At 45.2% G+C, this 17,384-nt stretch overlaps 1 protein-coding gene across 2 annotated transcripts in view; it reads left to right on the forward strand.

Annotated features, from left to right (window-relative positions):
• sos1 (son of sevenless homolog 1 (Drosophila)) overlaps positions 1–17,384 on the forward strand; it is a 100,415-nt gene that overhangs the window by 56,128 nt on the left and 26,903 nt on the right. For both annotated transcript variants that reach the window (XM_075462392.1, XM_075462393.1), the window contains exons 14-16: positions 4,810–5,032; positions 5,102–5,221; positions 5,555–5,717. In XM_075462392.1, coding sequence (XP_075318507.1) covers positions 4,810–5,032; positions 5,102–5,221; positions 5,555–5,717 — 506 coding nt within the window. The remainder of the gene's footprint in view (positions 1–4,809; positions 5,033–5,101; positions 5,222–5,554; positions 5,718–17,384) is intronic.

Here is a 17,384-nt window from a genome sequence, read left to right on the forward strand (position 1 = left end):
CCAAACACCTGTCCAAACATCTGCACCTGCCCACCTGTCCAAACATCTGCACACCTTCACAAACACCTGTCCAAACACCTGTCCAAACATCTGCACCTGCCCACCTGTCCAAACACCTGTCCAAACATCTGCACCTGCCCACCTGTCCAAACACCTGCACACCTTCCAAAACACCTGCCCACCTGTCCAAACACCTGCACACCTTCCCAAACACCTTCACACCTGTCCAAACACCTGCACACCTTCCCAAACACCTGCCCACCTGTCCAAACACCTGCCCACCTGTCCAAACACCTGCACACCTTCCCAAACACCTGCATACCTTCCCAAACACCTGCCCACCTGTCCAAACACCTGCACACCTGTCCAAACACCTGCCCACCTGTCTAAACATCTGCACACCTGCCCAAACACCTGCACACCTGCCCAAACACCTGCACACCTGCCCAAACACCTGCACACCTGTCCAAACACCTGCCCACCTGTCCAAACACCTGCCCACCTGTCCAAACACCTGCACACCTTCCCAAACACCTGCACACCTTCCCAAACACCTGCCCACCTGTCCAAACATCTGCACACCTGTCCAAACACCTGCCCAAACACCTGCACACCTGCCCAAACACCTGCCCACCTGTCCAAACACCTGCACACCTGTCCAAACACCTGCACACCTGCCCAAACACCTGCCCACCTGTCCAAACATCTGCACACCTGCCCAAACACCTGCACACCTGCCCAAACATCTGCACATCTGCCCAAACACCTGCACACCTGTCCAAACACCTGCACACCTGTCCAAACACCTTCACACCTGCCCAAACACCTGCCCACCTGCCCAAACATCTGCCCTCCTGTCCAAACATCTGCACACCTGTCCAAACACCTGCCCACCTGCCCAAACACCTGCCCACCTGTCCAAACACCTTCACACCTGCCCAAACACCTGCACACCTGCCCAAACACCTGCACACCTGCCCAAACACCTGCACACCTGTCCAAACACCTGCCCACCTGCCCACCTGCCCAAACACCTGCACACCTGTCCAAACACCTTCACACCTGTCCAAACACCTTCACACCTGTCCAAGCACCTGCCCACCTGCCCAAACACCTGCCCACCTGCCCAAACATCTGCCCACCTGTCCAAACACCTGCACACCTGTCCAAACACCTGTCCAAACATCTGCACCTGCCCACCTGTCCAAACATCTGCACACCTTCCCAAACACCTGTCCAAACACCTGTCCAAACACCTGCACACCTTCCCAAAAACCTGTCCAAACACCTGCACCTGCCCACCTGTCCAAACATCTGCACACCTTCCCAAACACCTGTCCAAACACCTGTCCAAACATCTGCACCTGCCCACCTGTCCAAACACCTGCACACCTTCCCAAACACCTGTCCAAACACCTGTCCAAACATCTGCACACCTTCCCAAACACCTGTCCAAACACCTGTCCAAACACCTGCACACCTTCCCAAACACCTGTCCAAACACCTGCGCCTGCCCACCTGTCCAAACACCTGCACACCTTCCCAAACACCTTCCCAAACACCTGTCCAAACATCTGCACCTGCCCACCTGTCCAAACATCTGCACACCTTCACAAACACCTGTCCAAACATCTGCACCTGCCCACCTGTCCAAACACCTGTCCAAACATCTGCACCTGCCCACCTGTCCAAACACCTGCACACCTTCCTAAACACCTGTCCAAACACCTGTCCAAACATCTGCACCTGCCCAGCTGTCCAAACATCTGCACACCTTCCCAAACACCTGTCCAAACACCTGCACCTGCCCACCTGTCCAAACACCTGCACCTGCCCACCTGTCCAAACACCTGCACACCTTCCCAAACACCTGTCCAAACACCTGTCCAAACATCTGCACCTGCCCACCTGTCCAAACATCTGCACACCTTCACAAACACCTGTCCAAACACCTGTCCAAACATCTGCACCTGCCCACCTATCCAAACACCTGCACACCTTCCAAAACACCTGCCCACCTGTCCAAACACCTGCACACCTTCCCAAACACCTTCACACCTGTCCAAACACCTGCACACCTTCCCAAACACCTGCCCACCTGTCCAAACACCTGCCCACCTGTCCAAACACCTGCACACCTTCCCAAACACCTGCATACCTTCCCAAACACCTGCCCATCTGTCCAAACACCTGCACACCTGTCCAAACACCTGCCCACCTGTCCAAACATCTGCACACCTGCCCAAACACCTGCACACCTGCCCAAACACCTGCACACCTGCCCAAACACCTGCACACCTGTCCAAACACCTGCCCACCTGTCCAAACACCTGCCCACCTGTCCAAACACCTGCACACCTTCCCAAACACCTGCACACCTTCCCAAACACCTGCCCACCTGTCCAAACATCTGCACACCTGTCCAAACACCTGCCCAAACACCTGCACACCTGCCCAAACACCTGCCCACCTGTCCAAACACCTGCACACCTGTCCAAACATCTGCACACCTGCCCAAACACCTGCACACCTGCCCAAACATCTGCACACCTGTCCAAACACCTGCACACCTGTCCAAACATCTGCACACCTGCCCAAACACCTGCACACCTGCCCAAACATCTGCACATCTGCCCAAACACCTGCACACCTGTCCAAACACCTGCACACCTGTCCAAACACCTTCACACCTGCCCAAACACCTGCCCACCTGCCCAAACATCTGCCCTCCTGTCCAAACATCTGCACACCTGTCCAAACACCTGCCCACCTGCCCAAACACCTGCCCACCTGCCCAAACACCTGCACACCTGCCCAAACACCTGCACACCTGTCCAAACACCTGCCCACCTGCCCACCTGCCCACCTGCCCAAACACCTGCACACCTGTCCAAACACCTTCACACCTGTCCAAACACCTTCACACCTGTCCAAGCACCTGCCCACCTGCCCAAACACCTGCCCAAACATCTGCCCACCTGTCCAAACACCTGCACACCTGTCCAAACACCTGCCCACCTGCCCAAACACCTGCCCTCCTGTCCAAACATCTGCACACCTGTCCAAACACCTGCCCACCTGCCCAAACACCTGCCCTCCTGTCCAAGCATCTGCCCTCCTGTCCAAACATCTGCACACTTGTCCAAACACATGCACACCTGCCCAAACACCTGCACATCTGCCCAAACACCTGCACACCTGTCCAAACACCTTCACACCTGTCCAAACACCTGCACACCTGTCCAAGCACCTGCCCACCTGCCCAAACACCTGCCCACCTGCCCAAACATCTGCCCTCCTGTCCAAACATCTGCACACTTGTCCAAACACCTGCCCACCTGCCCAAACACCTGCCCACCTGCCCAAACACCTGCACACCTGCCCAAACACCTGCACACCTGTCCAAACACCTGTCCACCTGCCCAAACACCTGCCCAAACACCTGCCCACCTGCCCAAACACCTGCACACCTGTCCAAACACCTTCACACCTGTCCAAACACCTGCCCACCTGCCCAAACACCTGCACACCTGCCCAAACACCTGCCCTCCTGTCCAAACACCTGCCCACCTGCCCAAACACCTGCCCACCTGCCCAAACACCTGCACACCTGTCCAAACACCTTCACACCTGCCCAAACACCTGCCCACCTGTCCAAACACCTGCCCACCTGTCCAAACACCTGCCCACCTGTCCAAACACCTTCACACCTGCCCAAACACCTGCCCACCTGTCCAAACACCAGCCCTCCTGTCCAAACATCTGCACACTTGTCCAAACACCTGCCCACCTGCCCAAACACCTGCACACCTGTCCAAACACCTTCACACCTGTCCAAACACCTTCACACCTGTCCAAACACCTTCACACCTGTCCAAACACCTGCCCACCTGCCCAAACACCTGCACACCTGTCCAAACACCTTCACACCTGTCCAAACACCTTCACACCTGTCCAAACACCTTCACACCTGTCCAAACACCTGCCCACCTGTCCAAACACCTGCCCACCTGTCCAAACACCTGCCCACCTGCCCAAACACCTGCCCACCTGTCCAAACACCTGCCCACCTGCCCAAACACCTGCCCACCTGTCCAAACACCTGCCCACCTGTCCAAACATCTGCACACTTGTCCAAACACCTGCCCACCTACCCAAACATCTGCACCTGCCCACCTGTCCAACCACCTGCACACCTGTCCAAACACCTGCCCACCTGTCCAACCACTTGCCCACCTGTCCAAACACCTGCCCACCTGTCCAAACACCTGCCCACCTGCCCAAACACCTGCCCACCTGTCCAAACACCTGCCCTCCTGTCCAAACACCTGCCCACCTGTCCAAACACCTGCCCTCCTGTCCAAACACCTGCACACCTGTCCAAACATCTGCACACTTGTCCAAACACCTGCCCACCTGTCCAAACATCTACACACCTGCCCAAACACCTGCACACCTGCCCAAACACCTTCACACCTGCCCAAACACCTGCCCACCTGCCCAAACATCTACACACCTGTCCAAACACCTGCCCAAACACCTTCACACCTGTCCAAACACCTGCCCACCTGTCCAAACACCTGCCCAAACACCTGCACACCTGCCCAAACACCTGCCCACCTGCCCACCTGCCCACCTGCCCACCTGCCCACCTGCCCACCTGCACACCTGCACACCTGCCCAAACACCTGCCCACCTGCCCACCTGCACACCTGCACACCTGCCCAAACACCTGGAAGCAGACGCTCGCCCCCCTGTGACCTCACTAAACATCATGCTGTGGCAGTTGAATGATGTCGCGTGTTGCAGGTAAAACGATGAGGAAGTGGGTGGAGTCGATCACAAAGATCATCCAGAGGAAGAAGCAGGTTCAGGTGAGCCTGCCGAGCCACAGCATCACCTTCCAGAACTCTCCTCCCCCCATCGAGTGGCACATCTGCAAACCAGGACACATCAACCAGTTCGACCTCATGACTCTGCACCCCATCGAGATCGCACGCCAGCTCACGCTGCTGGAGTCGGACTTCTACAGGTGAGTCACAGGTCTCACCTGTCTGTTGGAACAGCTGCGCGACCTCTGACCTCTGACCTCACCCTGCAGGGCGGTGCAGCCTTCGGAGCTGGTCGGCAGCGTCTGGACCAAAGAAGACAAAGAAATCAATTCTCCCAACCTGCTGAGGATGATCCGACACACCACAAACCTCACGCTGTGGCTGGAAAAGTACGACCTCGTGTAGAATAGAATGGAAAAATAGAAAAATACTTTATTCATCCCCCAATGGGGGAAATTAAAATTAGTCAAGTAGCTCAACATTTTTTGTATGATTGTACATGATTTTGTAATGATTGTATTAACAACAACAATAATAACACGAATTCTAGTAAAAAATACGACTACTAATTAATAATAAACAAAAAAAAATTTAAAAAATAATAATAAAAATGTATTAACAATAAAACAACAATAATAATACCAATTCTTGTAAAAAAGAAATAGTCCGACCCCGAGGCGCCAGGTGTCTGACCTCACCTGAAACCTCTTCCCTCTCTGCAGGTGCATCGTGGAGACGGAGAATCTGGAGGAACGAGTCTCCGTCGTGTCTCGGATCATTGAGGTCCTGCAGGTTTTTCAGGAACTCAACAACTTTAACGGGGTTCTGGAAGTCGTCAGCGCCATGAACTCCTCACCTGTTTACAGACTGGACCACACCTTTGAGGTTACACGCCAGTTACACGCCATCCTCATGTATCATTCAGGAAACTCCTCCCCCTTCTGCGTCTTTGGCTCGGGTAGTAGAGCGGGTTGTTCATAATGGAGAGAATGTTTTTATTGATGTCTGAAAGGTTGGATAAAGCAGGTTGTTAGTGAGTGAAAGGTTGGATAAAGCAGGTTGTTAGTGAAAGGTTGGATAAAGCAGGTTGTTAGTGAGTGAAAGGTTGGATAAAGCAGGTTGTTAGTGAGTGAAAGGTTGGATAAAGCAGGTTGTTAGTGAGTGAAAGGTTGGATAAAGCAGGTTGTTAGTGAGTGAAAGGTTGGATAAAGCAGGTTGTTAGTGAGTGAAAGGTTGGATAAAGCAGGTTGTTAGTGAGTGAAAGGTTGGATAAAGCAGGTTGTTAGTGAGTGAAAGGTTGGATAAAGCAGGTTGTTAGTGAGTGAAAGGTTGGATAAAGCAGGTTGTTAGTGAGTGAAAGGTTGGATAAAGCAGGTTGTTAGTGAGTGAAAGGTTGGATAAAGCAGGTTGTTAGTGAGTGAAAGGTTGGATAAAGCAGGTTGTTAGTGTGTGAAAGGTTGGATAAAGCAGGTTGTTAGTGAGTGAAAGGTTGGATAAAGCAGGTTGTTAGTGAGTGAAAGGTTGGATAAAGCAGGTTGTTAGTGAAAGGTTGGATAAAGCAGGTTGTTAGTGAGTGAAAGGTTGGATAAAGCAGGTTGTTAGTGAAAGGTTGGATAAAGCAGGTTGTTAGTGAAAGGTTGGATAAAGCAGGTTGTTAATGAGTGAAAGGTTGGATAAAGCAGGTTGTTAGTGAGTGAAAGGTTGGATAAAGCAGGTTGTTAGTGAGTGAAAGGTTGGATAAAGCAGGTTGTTAATGAGTGAAAGGTTGGATAAAGCAGGTTGTTAGTGAGTGAAAGGTTGGATAAAGCAGGTTGTTAGTGAGTGAAAGGTTGGATAAAGCAGGTTGTTAGTGAAAGGTTGGATAAAGCAGGTTGTTAGTGAAAGGTTGGATAAAGCAGGTTGTTAATGAGTGAAAGGTTGGATAAAGCAGGTTGTTAGTGAGTGAAAGGTTGGATAAAGCAGGTTGTTAGTGAGTGAAAGGTTGGATAAAGCAGGTTGTTAGTGAGTGAAAGGTTGGATAAAGCAGGTTGTTAGTGAGTGAAAGGTTGGATAAAGCAGGTTGTTAGTGAGTGAAAGGTTGGATAAAGCAGGTTGTTAGTGAAAGGTTGGATAAAGCAGGTTGTTAGTGAAAGGTTGGATAAAGCAGGTTGTTAGTGAAAGGTTGGATAAAGCAGGTTGTTAGTGAAAGGTTGGATAAAGCAGGTTGTTAGTGAGTGAAAGGTTGGATAAAGCAGGTTGTTAGTGAAAGGTTGGATAAAGCAGGTTGTTAGTGAAAGGTTGGATAAAGCAGGTTGTTAGTGAAAGGTTGGATAAAGCAGGTTGTTAGTGTCTGAAAGGTTGGATAAAGCAGGTTGTTAGTGAAAGGTTGGATAAAGCAGGTTGTTAGTGAGTGAAAGGTTGGATAAAGCAGGTTGTTAGTGAGTGAAAGGTTGGATAAAGCAGGTTGTTAGTGTCTGAAAGGTTGGATAAAGCAGGTTGTTAGTGAAAGGTTGGATAAAGCAGGTTGTTTAGTGAGTGAAAGGTTGGATAAAGCAGGTTGTTAGTGAGTGAAAGGTTGGATAAAGCAGGTTGTTAGTGAGTGAAAGGTTGGATAAAGCAGGTTGTTAGTGTGTGAAAGGTTGGATAAAGCAGGTTGTTAGTGTCTGAAAGGTTGGATAAAGCAGGTTGTTAGTGTGTGAAAGGTTGGATAAAGCAGGTTGTTAGTGAGTGAAAGGTTGGATAAAGCAGGTTGTTAGTGAGTGAAAGGTTGGATAAAGCAGGTTGTTAGTGAGTGAAAGGTTGGATAAAGCAGGTTGTTAGTGAGTGAAAGGTTGGATAAAGCAGGTTGTTAGTGAGTGAAAGGTTGGATAAAGCAGGTTGTTAGTGAGTGAAAGGTTGGATAAAGCAGGTTGTTAGTGTCTGAAAGGTTGGATAAAGCAGGTTGTTAGTGAAAGGTTGGATAAAGCAGGTTGTTAGTGAAAGGTTGGATAAAGCAGGTTGTTAGTGAGTGAAAGGTTGGATAAAGCAGGTTGTTAGTGTCTGAAAGGTTGGATAAAGCAGGTTGTTAGTGAGTGAAAGGTTGGATAAAGCAGGTTGTTAGTGTCTGAAAGGTTGGATAAAGCAGGTTGTTAGTGAGTGAAAGGTTGGATAAAGCAGGTTGTTAGTGAGTGAAAGGTTGGATAAAGCAGGTTGTTAGTGAGTGAAAGGTTGGATAAAGCAGGTTGTTAGTGAGTGAAAGGTTGGATAAAGCAGGTTGTTAGTGAGTGAAAGGTTGGATAAAGCAGGTTGTTAGTGAAAGGTTGGATAAAGCAGGTTGTTAGTGAGTGAAAGGTTGGATAAAGCAGGTTGTTAGTGAGTGAAAGGTTGGATAAAGCAGGTTGTTAGTGAAAGGTTGGATAAAGCAGGTTGTTAGTGAGTGAAAGGTTGGATAAAGCAGGTTGTTAGTGAGTGAAAGGTTGGATAAAGCAGGTTGTTAGTGAGTGAAAGGTTGGATAAAGCAGGTTGTTAGTGAAAGGTTGGATAAAGCAGGTTGTTAGTGAGTGAAAGGTTGGATAAAGCAGGTTGTTAGTGAAAGGTTGGATAAAGCAGGTTGTTAGTGAAAGGTTGGATAAAGCAGGTTGTTAGTGAGTGAAAGGTTGGATAAAGCAGGTTGTTAGTGAGTGAAAGGTTGGATAAAGCAGGTTGTTAGTTAGTGAAAGGTTGGATAAAGCAGGTTGTTAGTTAGTGAAAGGTTGGATAAAGCAGGTTGTTAGTGAGTGAAAGGTTGGATAAAGCAGGTTGTTAGTGAGTGAAAGGTTGGATAAAGCAGGTTGTTAGTTAGTGAAAGGTTGGATAAAGCAGGTTGTTAGTGAGTGAAAGGTTGGATAAAGCAGGTTGTTAGTGTCTGAAAGGTTGGATAAAGCAGGTTGTTAGTGAAAGGTTGGATAAAGCAGGTTGTTAGTGAGTGAAAGGTTGGATAAAGCAGGTTGTTAGTGAGTGAAAGGTTGGATAAAGCAGGTTGTTAGTGAGTGAAAGGTTGGATAAAGCAGGTTGTTAGTGAGTGAAAGGTTGGATAAAGCAGGTTGTTTAGTGAGTGAAAGGTTGGATAAAGCAGGTTGTTAGTGAGTGAAAGGTTGGATAAAGCAGGTTGTTAGTGAGTGAAAGGTTGGATAAAGCAGGTTGTTAGTGAAAGGTTGGATAAAGCAGGTTGTTAGTGTGTGAAAGGTTGGATAAAGCAGGTTGTTAGTGAGTGAAAGGTTGGATAAAGCAGGTTGTTAGTGAGTGAAAGGTTGGATAAAGCAGGTTGTTAGTGAAAGGTTGGATAAAGCAGGTTGTTAGTGAGTGAAAGGTTGGATAAAGCAGGTTGTTAGTGAAAGGTTGGATAAAGCAGGTTGTTAGTGAGTGAAAGGTTGGATAAAGCAGGTTGTTAGTGAGTGAAAGGTTGGATAAAGCAGGTTGTTAGTGAGTGAAAGGTTGGATAAAGCAGGTTGTTAGTGAGTGAAAGGTTGGATAAAGCAGGTTGTTAGTGAAAGGTTGGATAAAGCAGGTTGTTAGTGAGTGAAAGGTTGGATAAAGCAGGTTGTTAGTGAGTGAAAGGTTGGATAAAGCAGGTTGTTAGTGAGTGAAAGGTTGGATAAAGCAGGTTGTTAGTGAGTGAAAGGTTGGATAAAGCAGGTTGTTAGTGAGTGAAAGGTTGGATAAAGCAGGTTGTTAGTGAGTGAAAGGTTGGATAAAGCAGGTTGTTAGTGAGTGAAAGGTTGGATAAAGCAGGTTGTTAGTGAGTGAAAGGTTGGATAAAGCAGGTTGTTAGTGTGTGAAAGGTTGGATAAAGCAGGTTGTTAGTGAGTGAAAGGTTGGATAAAGCAGGTTGTTAGTGAGTGAAAGGTTGGATAAAGCAGGTTGTTAGTGAGTGAAAGGTTGGATAAAGCAGGTTGTTAGTGAGTGAAAGGTTGGATAAAGCAGGTTGTTAGTGAGTGAAAGGTTGGATAAAGCAGGTTGTTAATGAGTGAAAGGTTGGATAAAGCAGGTTGTTAGTGAGTGAAAGGTTGGATAAAGCAGGTTGTTAGTGAGTGAAAGGTTGGATAAAGCAGGTTGTTTAGTGAGTGAAAGGTTGGATAAAGCAGGTTGTTAGTGTGTGAAAGGTTGGATAAAGCAGGTTGTTAGTGTGTGAAAGGTTGGATAAAGCAGGTTGTTAGTGAGTGAAAGGTTGGATAAAGCAGGTTGTTAGTGAGTGAAAGGTTGGATAAAGCAGGTTGTTAGTGAAAGGTTGGATAAAGCAGGTTGTTAGTGAGTGAAAGGTTGGATAAAGCAGGTTGTTAGTGAGTGAAAGGTTGGATAAAGCAGGTTGTTAGTGAGTGAAAGGTTGGATAAAGCAGGTTGTTAGTGAAAGGTTGGATAAAGCAGGTTGTTAGTGAGTGAAAGGTTGGATAAAGCAGGTTGTTAGTGAGTGAAAGGTTGGATAAAGCAGGTTGTTAGTGAGTGAAAGGTTGGATAAAGCAGGTTGTTAGTGAGTGAAAGGTTGGATAAAGCAGGTTGTTAGTGAAAGGTTGGATAAAGCAGGTTGTTAGTGAGTGAAAGGTTGGATAAAGCAGGTTGTTAGTGAGTGAAAGGTTGGATAAAGCAGGTTGTTAGTGAGTGAAAGGTTGGATAAAGCAGGTTGTTAGTGAGTGAAAGGTTGGATAAAGCAGGTTGTTAGTGAGTGAAAGGTTGGATAAAGCAGGTTGTTAGTGAGTGAAAGGTTGGATAAAGCAGGTTGTTAGTGAGTGAAAGGTTGGATAAAGCAGGTTGTTAGTGAAAGGTTGGATAAAGCAGGTTGTTTAGTGAGTGAAAGGTTGGATAAAGCAGGTTGTTAGTGAGTGAAAGGTTGGATAAAGCAGGTTGTTAGTGAGTGAAAGGTTGGATAAAGCAGGTTGTTAGTGAGTGAAAGGTTGGATAAAGCAGGTTGTTAGTGAGTGAAAGGTTGGATAAAGCAGGTTGTTAGTGAAAGGTTGGATAAAGCAGGTTGTTAGTGAGTGAAAGGTTGGATAAAGCAGGTTGTTAGTGAAAGGTTGGATAAAGCAGGTTGTTAGTGAGTGAAAGGTTGGATAAAGCAGGTTGTTAGTGAGTGAAAGGTTGGATAAAGCAGGTTGTTAGTGAAAGGTTGGATAAAGCAGGTTGTTAGTGAGTGAAAGGTTGGATAAAGCAGGTTGTTAGTGAGTGAAAGGTTGGATAAAGCAGGTTGTTAGTGAGTGAAAGGTTGGATAAAGCAGGTTGTTAGTGAAAGGTTGGATAAAGCAGGTTGTTAGTGAGTGAAAGGTTGGATAAAGCAGGTTGTTAGTGAGTGAAAGGTTGGATAAAGCAGGTTGTTAGTGAGTGAAAGGTTGGATAAAGCAGGTTGTTAGTGAAAGGTTGGATAAAGCAGGTTGTTAGTGAAAGGTTGGATAAAGCAGGTTGTTAGTGAGTGAAAGGTTGGATAAAGCAGGTTGTTAGTGAAAGGTTGGATAAAGCAGGTTGTTAGTGAGTGAAAGGTTGGATAAAGCAGGTTGTTAGTGAGTGAAAGGTTGGATAAAGCAGGTTGTTAGTGAGTGAAAGGTTGGATAAAGCAGGTTGTTAGTGAGTGAAAGGTTGGATAAAGCAGGTTGTTAGTGAGTGAAAGGTTGGATAAAGCAGGTTGTTAGTGAGTGAAAGGTTGGATAAAGCAGGTTGTTAGTGAGTGAAAGGTTGGATAAAGCAGGTTGTTAGTGAGTGAAAGGTTGGATAAAGCAGGTTGTTAGTGAGTGAAAGGTTGGATAAAGCAGGTTGTTAGTGAAAGGTTGGATAAAGCAGGTTGTTTAGTGAGTGAAAGGTTGGATAAAGCAGGTTGTTAGTGAGTGAAAGGTTGGATAAAGCAGGTTGTTAGTGAAAGGTTGGATAAAGCAGGTTGTTAGTGAGTGAAAGGTTGGATAAAGCAGGTTGTTAGTGAAAGGTTGGATAAAGCAGGTTGTTAGTGAGTGAAAGGTTGGATAAAGCAGGTTGTTAGTGAGTGAAAGGTTGGATAAAGCAGGTTGTTAGTGAAAGGTTGGATAAAGCAGGTTGTTAGTGAGTGAAAGGTTGGATAAAGCAGGTTGTTAGTGAGTGAAAGGTTGGATAAAGCAGGTTGTTAGTGAGTGAAAGGTTGGATAAAGCAGGTTGTTAGTGAGTGAAAGGTTGGATAAAGCAGGTTGTTAGTGAGTGAAAGGTTGGATAAAGCAGGTTGTTAGTGAGTGAAAGGTTGGATAAAGCAGGTTGTTAGTGAGTGAAAGGTTGGATAAAGCAGGTTGTTAGTGAGTGAAAGGTTGGATAAAGCAGGTTGTTAGTGAAAGGTTGGATAAAGCAGGTTGTTAGTGAAAGGTTGGATAAAGCAGGTTGTTAGTGAGTGAAAGGTTGGATAAAGCAGGTTGTTAGTGAAAGGTTGGATAAAGCAGGTTGTTAGTGAGTGAAAGGTTGGATAAAGCAGGTTGTTAGTGAGTGAAAGGTTGGATAAAGCAGGTTGTTAGTGAGTGAAAGGTTGGATAAAGCAGGTTGTTAGTGAAAGGTTGGATAAAGCAGGTTGTTAGTGAGTGAAAGGTTGGATAAAGCAGGTTGTTAGTGAGTGAAAGGTTGGATAAAGCAGGTTGTTTAGTGAGTGAAAGGTTGGATAAAGCAGGTTGTTAGTGAGTGAAAGGTTGGATAAAGCAGGTTGTTTAGTGAGTGAAAGGTTGGATAAAGCAGGTTGTTAGTGTGTGAAAGGTTGGATAAAGCAGGTTGTTAGTGAGTGAAAGGTTGGATAAAGCAGGTTGTTAGTGAGTGAAAGGTTGGATAAAGCAGGTTGTTAGTGAGTGAAAGGTTGGATAAAGCAGGTTGTTAGTGAAAGGTTGGATAAAGCAGGTTGTTAGTGAGTGAAAGGTTGGATAAAGCAGGTTGTTAGTGAAAGGTTGGATAAAGCAGGTTGTTAGTGAGTGAAAGGTTGGATAAAGCAGGTTGTTAGTGAGTGAAAGGTTGGATAAAGCAGGTTGTTAGTGAGTGAAAGGTTGGATAAAGCAGGTTGTTAGTGAGTGAAAGGTTGGATAAAGCAGGTTGTTAGTGAGTGAAAGGTTGGATAAAGCAGGTTGTTAGTGAGTGAAAGGTTGGATAAAGCAGGTTGTTAGTGAGTGAAAGGTTGGATAAAGCAGGTTGTTAGTGAGTGAAAGGTTGGATAAAGCAGGTTGTTAGTGAGTGAAAGGTTGGATAAAGCAGGTTGTTAGTGAGTGAAAGGTTGGATAAAGCAGGTTGTTAGTGAGTGAAAGGTTGGATAAAGCAGGTTGTTAGTGAGTGAAAGGTTGGATAAAGCAGGTTGTTAGTGAGTGAAAGGTTGGATAAAGCAGGTTGTTAGTGAGTGAAAGGTTGGATAAAGCAGGTTGTTAGTGAGTGAAAGGTTGGATAAAGCAGGTTGTTAGTGAGTGAAAGGTTGGATAAAGCAGGTTGTTAGTGAGTGAAAGGTTGGATAAAGCAGGTTGTTAGTGAGTGAAAGGTTGGATAAAGCAGGTTGTTAGTGAGTGAAAGGTTGATAAAGCAGGTTGTTAGTGAAAGGTTGGATAAAGCAGGTTGTTAGTGAAGGTTGGATAAAGCAGGTTGTTAGTGTCTGAAAGGTTGGATAAAGCAGGTTGTTAGTGAGTGAAAGGTTGGATAAAGCAGGTTGTTAGTGAGTGAAAGGTTGGATAAAGCAGGTTGTAGTTAGTGAAAGGTTGGATAAAGCAGGTTGTTAGTGAAAGGTTGGATAAAGCAGGTTGTTAGTGAAAGGTTGGATAAAGCAGGTTGTTAGTGAAAGGTTGGATAAAGCAGGTTGTTAGTGAGTGAAAGGTTGGATAAAGCAGGTTGTTAGTGAAAGGTTGGATAAAGCAGGTTGTTAGTGAGTGAAAGGTTGGATAAAGCAGGTTGTTAGTTAGTGAAAGGTTGGATAAAGCAGGTTGTTAGTGAAAGGTTGGATAAAGCAGGTTGTTAGTGAGTGAAAGGTTGGATAAAGCAGGTTGTTAGTGAAAGGTTGGATAAAGCAGGTTGTTAGTGTGTGAAAGGTTGGATAAAGCAGGTTGTTAGTGAGTGAAAGGTTGGATAAAGCAGGTTGTTAGTGAGTGAAAGGTTGGATAAAGCAGGTTGTTAGTGAAAGGTTGGATAAAGCAGGTTGTTAGTGAAAGGTTGGATAAAGCAGGTTGTTAGTGAAAGGTTGGATAAAGCAGGTTGTTAGTGAAAGGTTGGATAAAGCAGGTTGTTAGTGAGTGAAAGGTTGGATAAAGCAGGTTGTTAGTGAAAGGTTGGATAAAGCAGGTTGTTAGTGAAAGGTTGGATAAAGCAGGTTGTTAGTGAAAGGTTGGATAAAGCAGGTTGTTAGTGAAAGGTTGGATAAAGCAGGTTGTTAGTGAAAGGTTGGATAAAGCAGGTTGTTAGTGAAAGGTTGGATAAAGCAGGTTGTTAGTGTGTGAAAGGTTGGATAAAGCAGGTTGTTAGTGAGTGAAAGGTTGGATAAAGCAGGTTGTTAGTGTGTGAAAGGTTGGATAAAGCAGGTTGTAGTGAGTGAAAGGTTGGATAAAGCAGGTTGTTAGTGAGTGAAAGGTTGGATAAAGCAGGTTGTTAGTGAAAGGTTGGATAAAGCAGGTTGTTAGTGAGTGAAAGGTTGGATAAAGCAGGTTGTTAGTGAAAGGTTGGATAAAGCAGGTTGTTAGTGAGTGAAAGGTTGGATAAAGCAGGTTGTTAGTGTGAAAGGTTGGATAAAGCAGGTTGTTAGTGAAAGGTTGGATAAAGCAGGTTGTTAGTGAAAGGTTGGATAAAGCAGGTTGTTAGTGAGTGAAAGGTTGGATAAAGCAGGTTGTTAGTGTGAAAGGTTGGATAAAGCAGGTTGTTAGTGAGTGAAAGGTTGGATAAAGCAGGTTGTTAGTGAGTGAAAGGTTGGATAAAGCAGGTTGTTAGTGAGTGAAAGGTTGGATAAAGCAGGTTGTTAGTGAGTGAAAGGTTGGATAAAGCAGGTTGTTAGTGTAGTGAAAGGTTGGATAAAGCAGGTTGTTAGTGAGTGAAAGGTTGGATAAAGCAGGTTGTTAGTGAGTGAAAGGTTGGATAAAGCAGGTTGTTAGTGAGTGAAAGGTTGGATAAAGCAGGTTGTTAGTGAGTGAAAGGTTGGATAAAGCAGGTTGTTAGTGAGTGAAAGGTTGGATAAAGCAGGTTGTTAGTGAGTGAAAGGTTGGATAAAGCAGGTTGTTAGTGAGTGAAAGGTTGGATAAAGCAGGTTGTTAGTGAGTGAAAGGTTGGATAAAGCAGGTTGTTAGTGAGTGAAAGGTTGGATAAAGCAGGTTGTTAGTGAGTGAAAGGTTGGATAAAGCAGGTTGTTAGTGAGTGAAAGGTTGGATAAAGCAGGTTGTTAGTGAAAGGTTGGATAAAGCAGGTTGTTAGTGAGTGAAAGGTTGGATAAAGCAGGTTGTTAGTGAGTGAAAGGTTGGATAAAGCAGGTTGTTAGTGAGTGAAAGGTTGGATAAAGCAGGTGTTAGTGAAAGGTTGGATAAAGCAGGTTGTTAGTGAGTGAAAGGTTGGATAAAGCAGGTTGTTAGTGAAAGGTTGGATAAAGCAGGTTGTTAGTGAGTGAAAGGTTGGATAAAGCAGGTTGTTAGTGAGTGAAAGGTTGGATAAAGCAGGTTGTTAGTGAGTGAAAGGTTGGATAAAGCAGGTTGTTAGTGAAAGGTTGGATAAAGCAGGTTGTTAGTGAGTGAAAGGTTGGATAAAGCAGGTTGTAGTGAGTGAAAGGTTGGATAAAGCAGGTTGTTAGTGAGTGAAAGGTTGGATAAAGCAGTTGTTAGTGAGTGAAAGGTTGGATAAAGCAGGTTGTTAGTGAGTGAAAGGTTGGATAAAGCAGGTTGTTAGTGAGTGAAAGGTTGGATAAAGCAGGTTGTTAGTGAAAGGTTGGATAAAGCAGGTTGTTAGTGAGTGAAAGGTTGGATAAAGCAGGTTGTTAGTGAGTGAAAGGTTGGATAAAGCAGGTTGTTAGTGAAAGGTTGGATAAAGCAGGTTGTTAGTGAGTGAAAGGTTGGATAAAGCAGGTTGTTAGTGAAAGGTTGGATAAAGCAGGTTGTTAGTGAAAGGTTGGATAAAGCAGGTTGTTAGTGAGTGAAAGGTTGGATAAAGCAGGTTGTTAGTGGTGAAAGGTTGGATAAAGCAGGTTGTTAGTGAAAGGTGGATAAAGCAGGTTGTTAGTGAAAGGTTGGATAAAGCAGGTTGTTAGTGAGTGAAAGGTTGGATAAAGCAGGTTGTTAGTGAGTGAAAGGTTGGATAAAGCAGGTTGTTAGTGAGTGAAAGGTTGGATAAAGCAGGTTGTTAGTGAGTGAAAGGTTGGATAAAGCAGGTTGTTAGTGAGTGAAAGGTTGGATAAAGCAGGTTGTTAGTGAGTGAAAGGTTGGATAAAGCAGGTTGTTAGTGAGTGAAAGGTTGGATAAAGCAGGTTGTTAGTGAGTGAAAGGTTGGATAAAGCAGGTTGTTAGTGAGTGAAAGGTTGGATAAAGCAGGTTGTTAGTGAGTGAAAGGTTGGATAAAGCAGGTTGTTAGTGAGTGAAAGGTTGGATAAAGCAGGTTGTTAGTGAGTGAAAGGTTGGATAAAGCAGGTTGTTAGTGAAAGGTTGGATAAAGCAGGTTGTTAGTGAGTGAAAGGTTGGATAAAGCAGGTTGTTAGTGAGTGAAAGGTTGGATAAAGCAGGTTGTTAGTGAGTGAAAGGTTGGATAAAGCAGGTTGTTAGTGAAAGGTTGGATAAAGCAGGTTGTTAGTGAGTGAAAGGTTGGATAAAGCAGGTTGTTAGTGAGTGAAAGGTTGGATAAAGCAGGTTGTTAGTGAGTGAAAGGTTGGATAAAGCAGGTTGTTAGTGAGTGAAAGGTTGGATAAAGCAGGTTGTTAGTGAGTGAAAGGTTGGATAAAGCAGGTTGTTAGTGAGTGAAAGGTTGGATAAAGCAGGTTGTTAGTGAGTGAAAGGTTGGATAAAGCAGGTTGTTAGTGAGTGAAAGGTTGGATAAAGCAGTTGTTAGTGAAAGGTTGATAAAGCAGGTTGTTAGTGAGTGAAAGGTTGGATAAAGCAGGTTGTTAGTGAGTGAAAGGTTGGATAAAGCAGGTTGTTAGTGAGTGAAAGGTTGGATAAAGCAGGTTGTTAGTGAGTGAAAGGTTGGATAAAGCAGGTTGTTAGTGAGTGAAAGGTTGGATAAAGCAGGTTGTTAGTGAGTGAAAGGTTGGATAAAGCAGGTTGTTAGTGAGTGAAAGGTTGGATAAAGCAGGTTGTTAGTGAGTGAAAGGTTGGATAAAGCAGGTTGTTAGTGAGTGAAAGGTTGGATAAAGCAGGTTGTTAGTGAGTGAAAGGTTGGATAAAGCAGGTTGTTAGTGAGTGAAAGGTTGGATAAAGCAGGTTGTTAGTGAGTGAAAGTTGGATAAAGCAGGTTGTTAGTGAGTGAAAGGTTGGATAAAGCAGGTTGTTAGTGAGTGAAAGGTTGGATAAAGCAGGTTGTTAGTGAGGAAGGTTGGATAAAGCAGGTTGTTAGTGAGTGAAAGGTTGGATAAAGCAGGTTGTTAGTGAGTGAAAGGTTGGATAAAGCAGGTTGTTAGTCTGTGTGTAAGGTTGGATA

This window comes from Odontesthes bonariensis, chromosome 4, assembly GCF_027942865.1.
Source record: "Odontesthes bonariensis isolate fOdoBon6 chromosome 4, fOdoBon6.hap1, whole genome shotgun sequence".
NCBI classification, from domain to species: Eukaryota; Metazoa; Chordata; class Actinopteri; order Atheriniformes; family Atherinopsidae; genus Odontesthes; species Odontesthes bonariensis.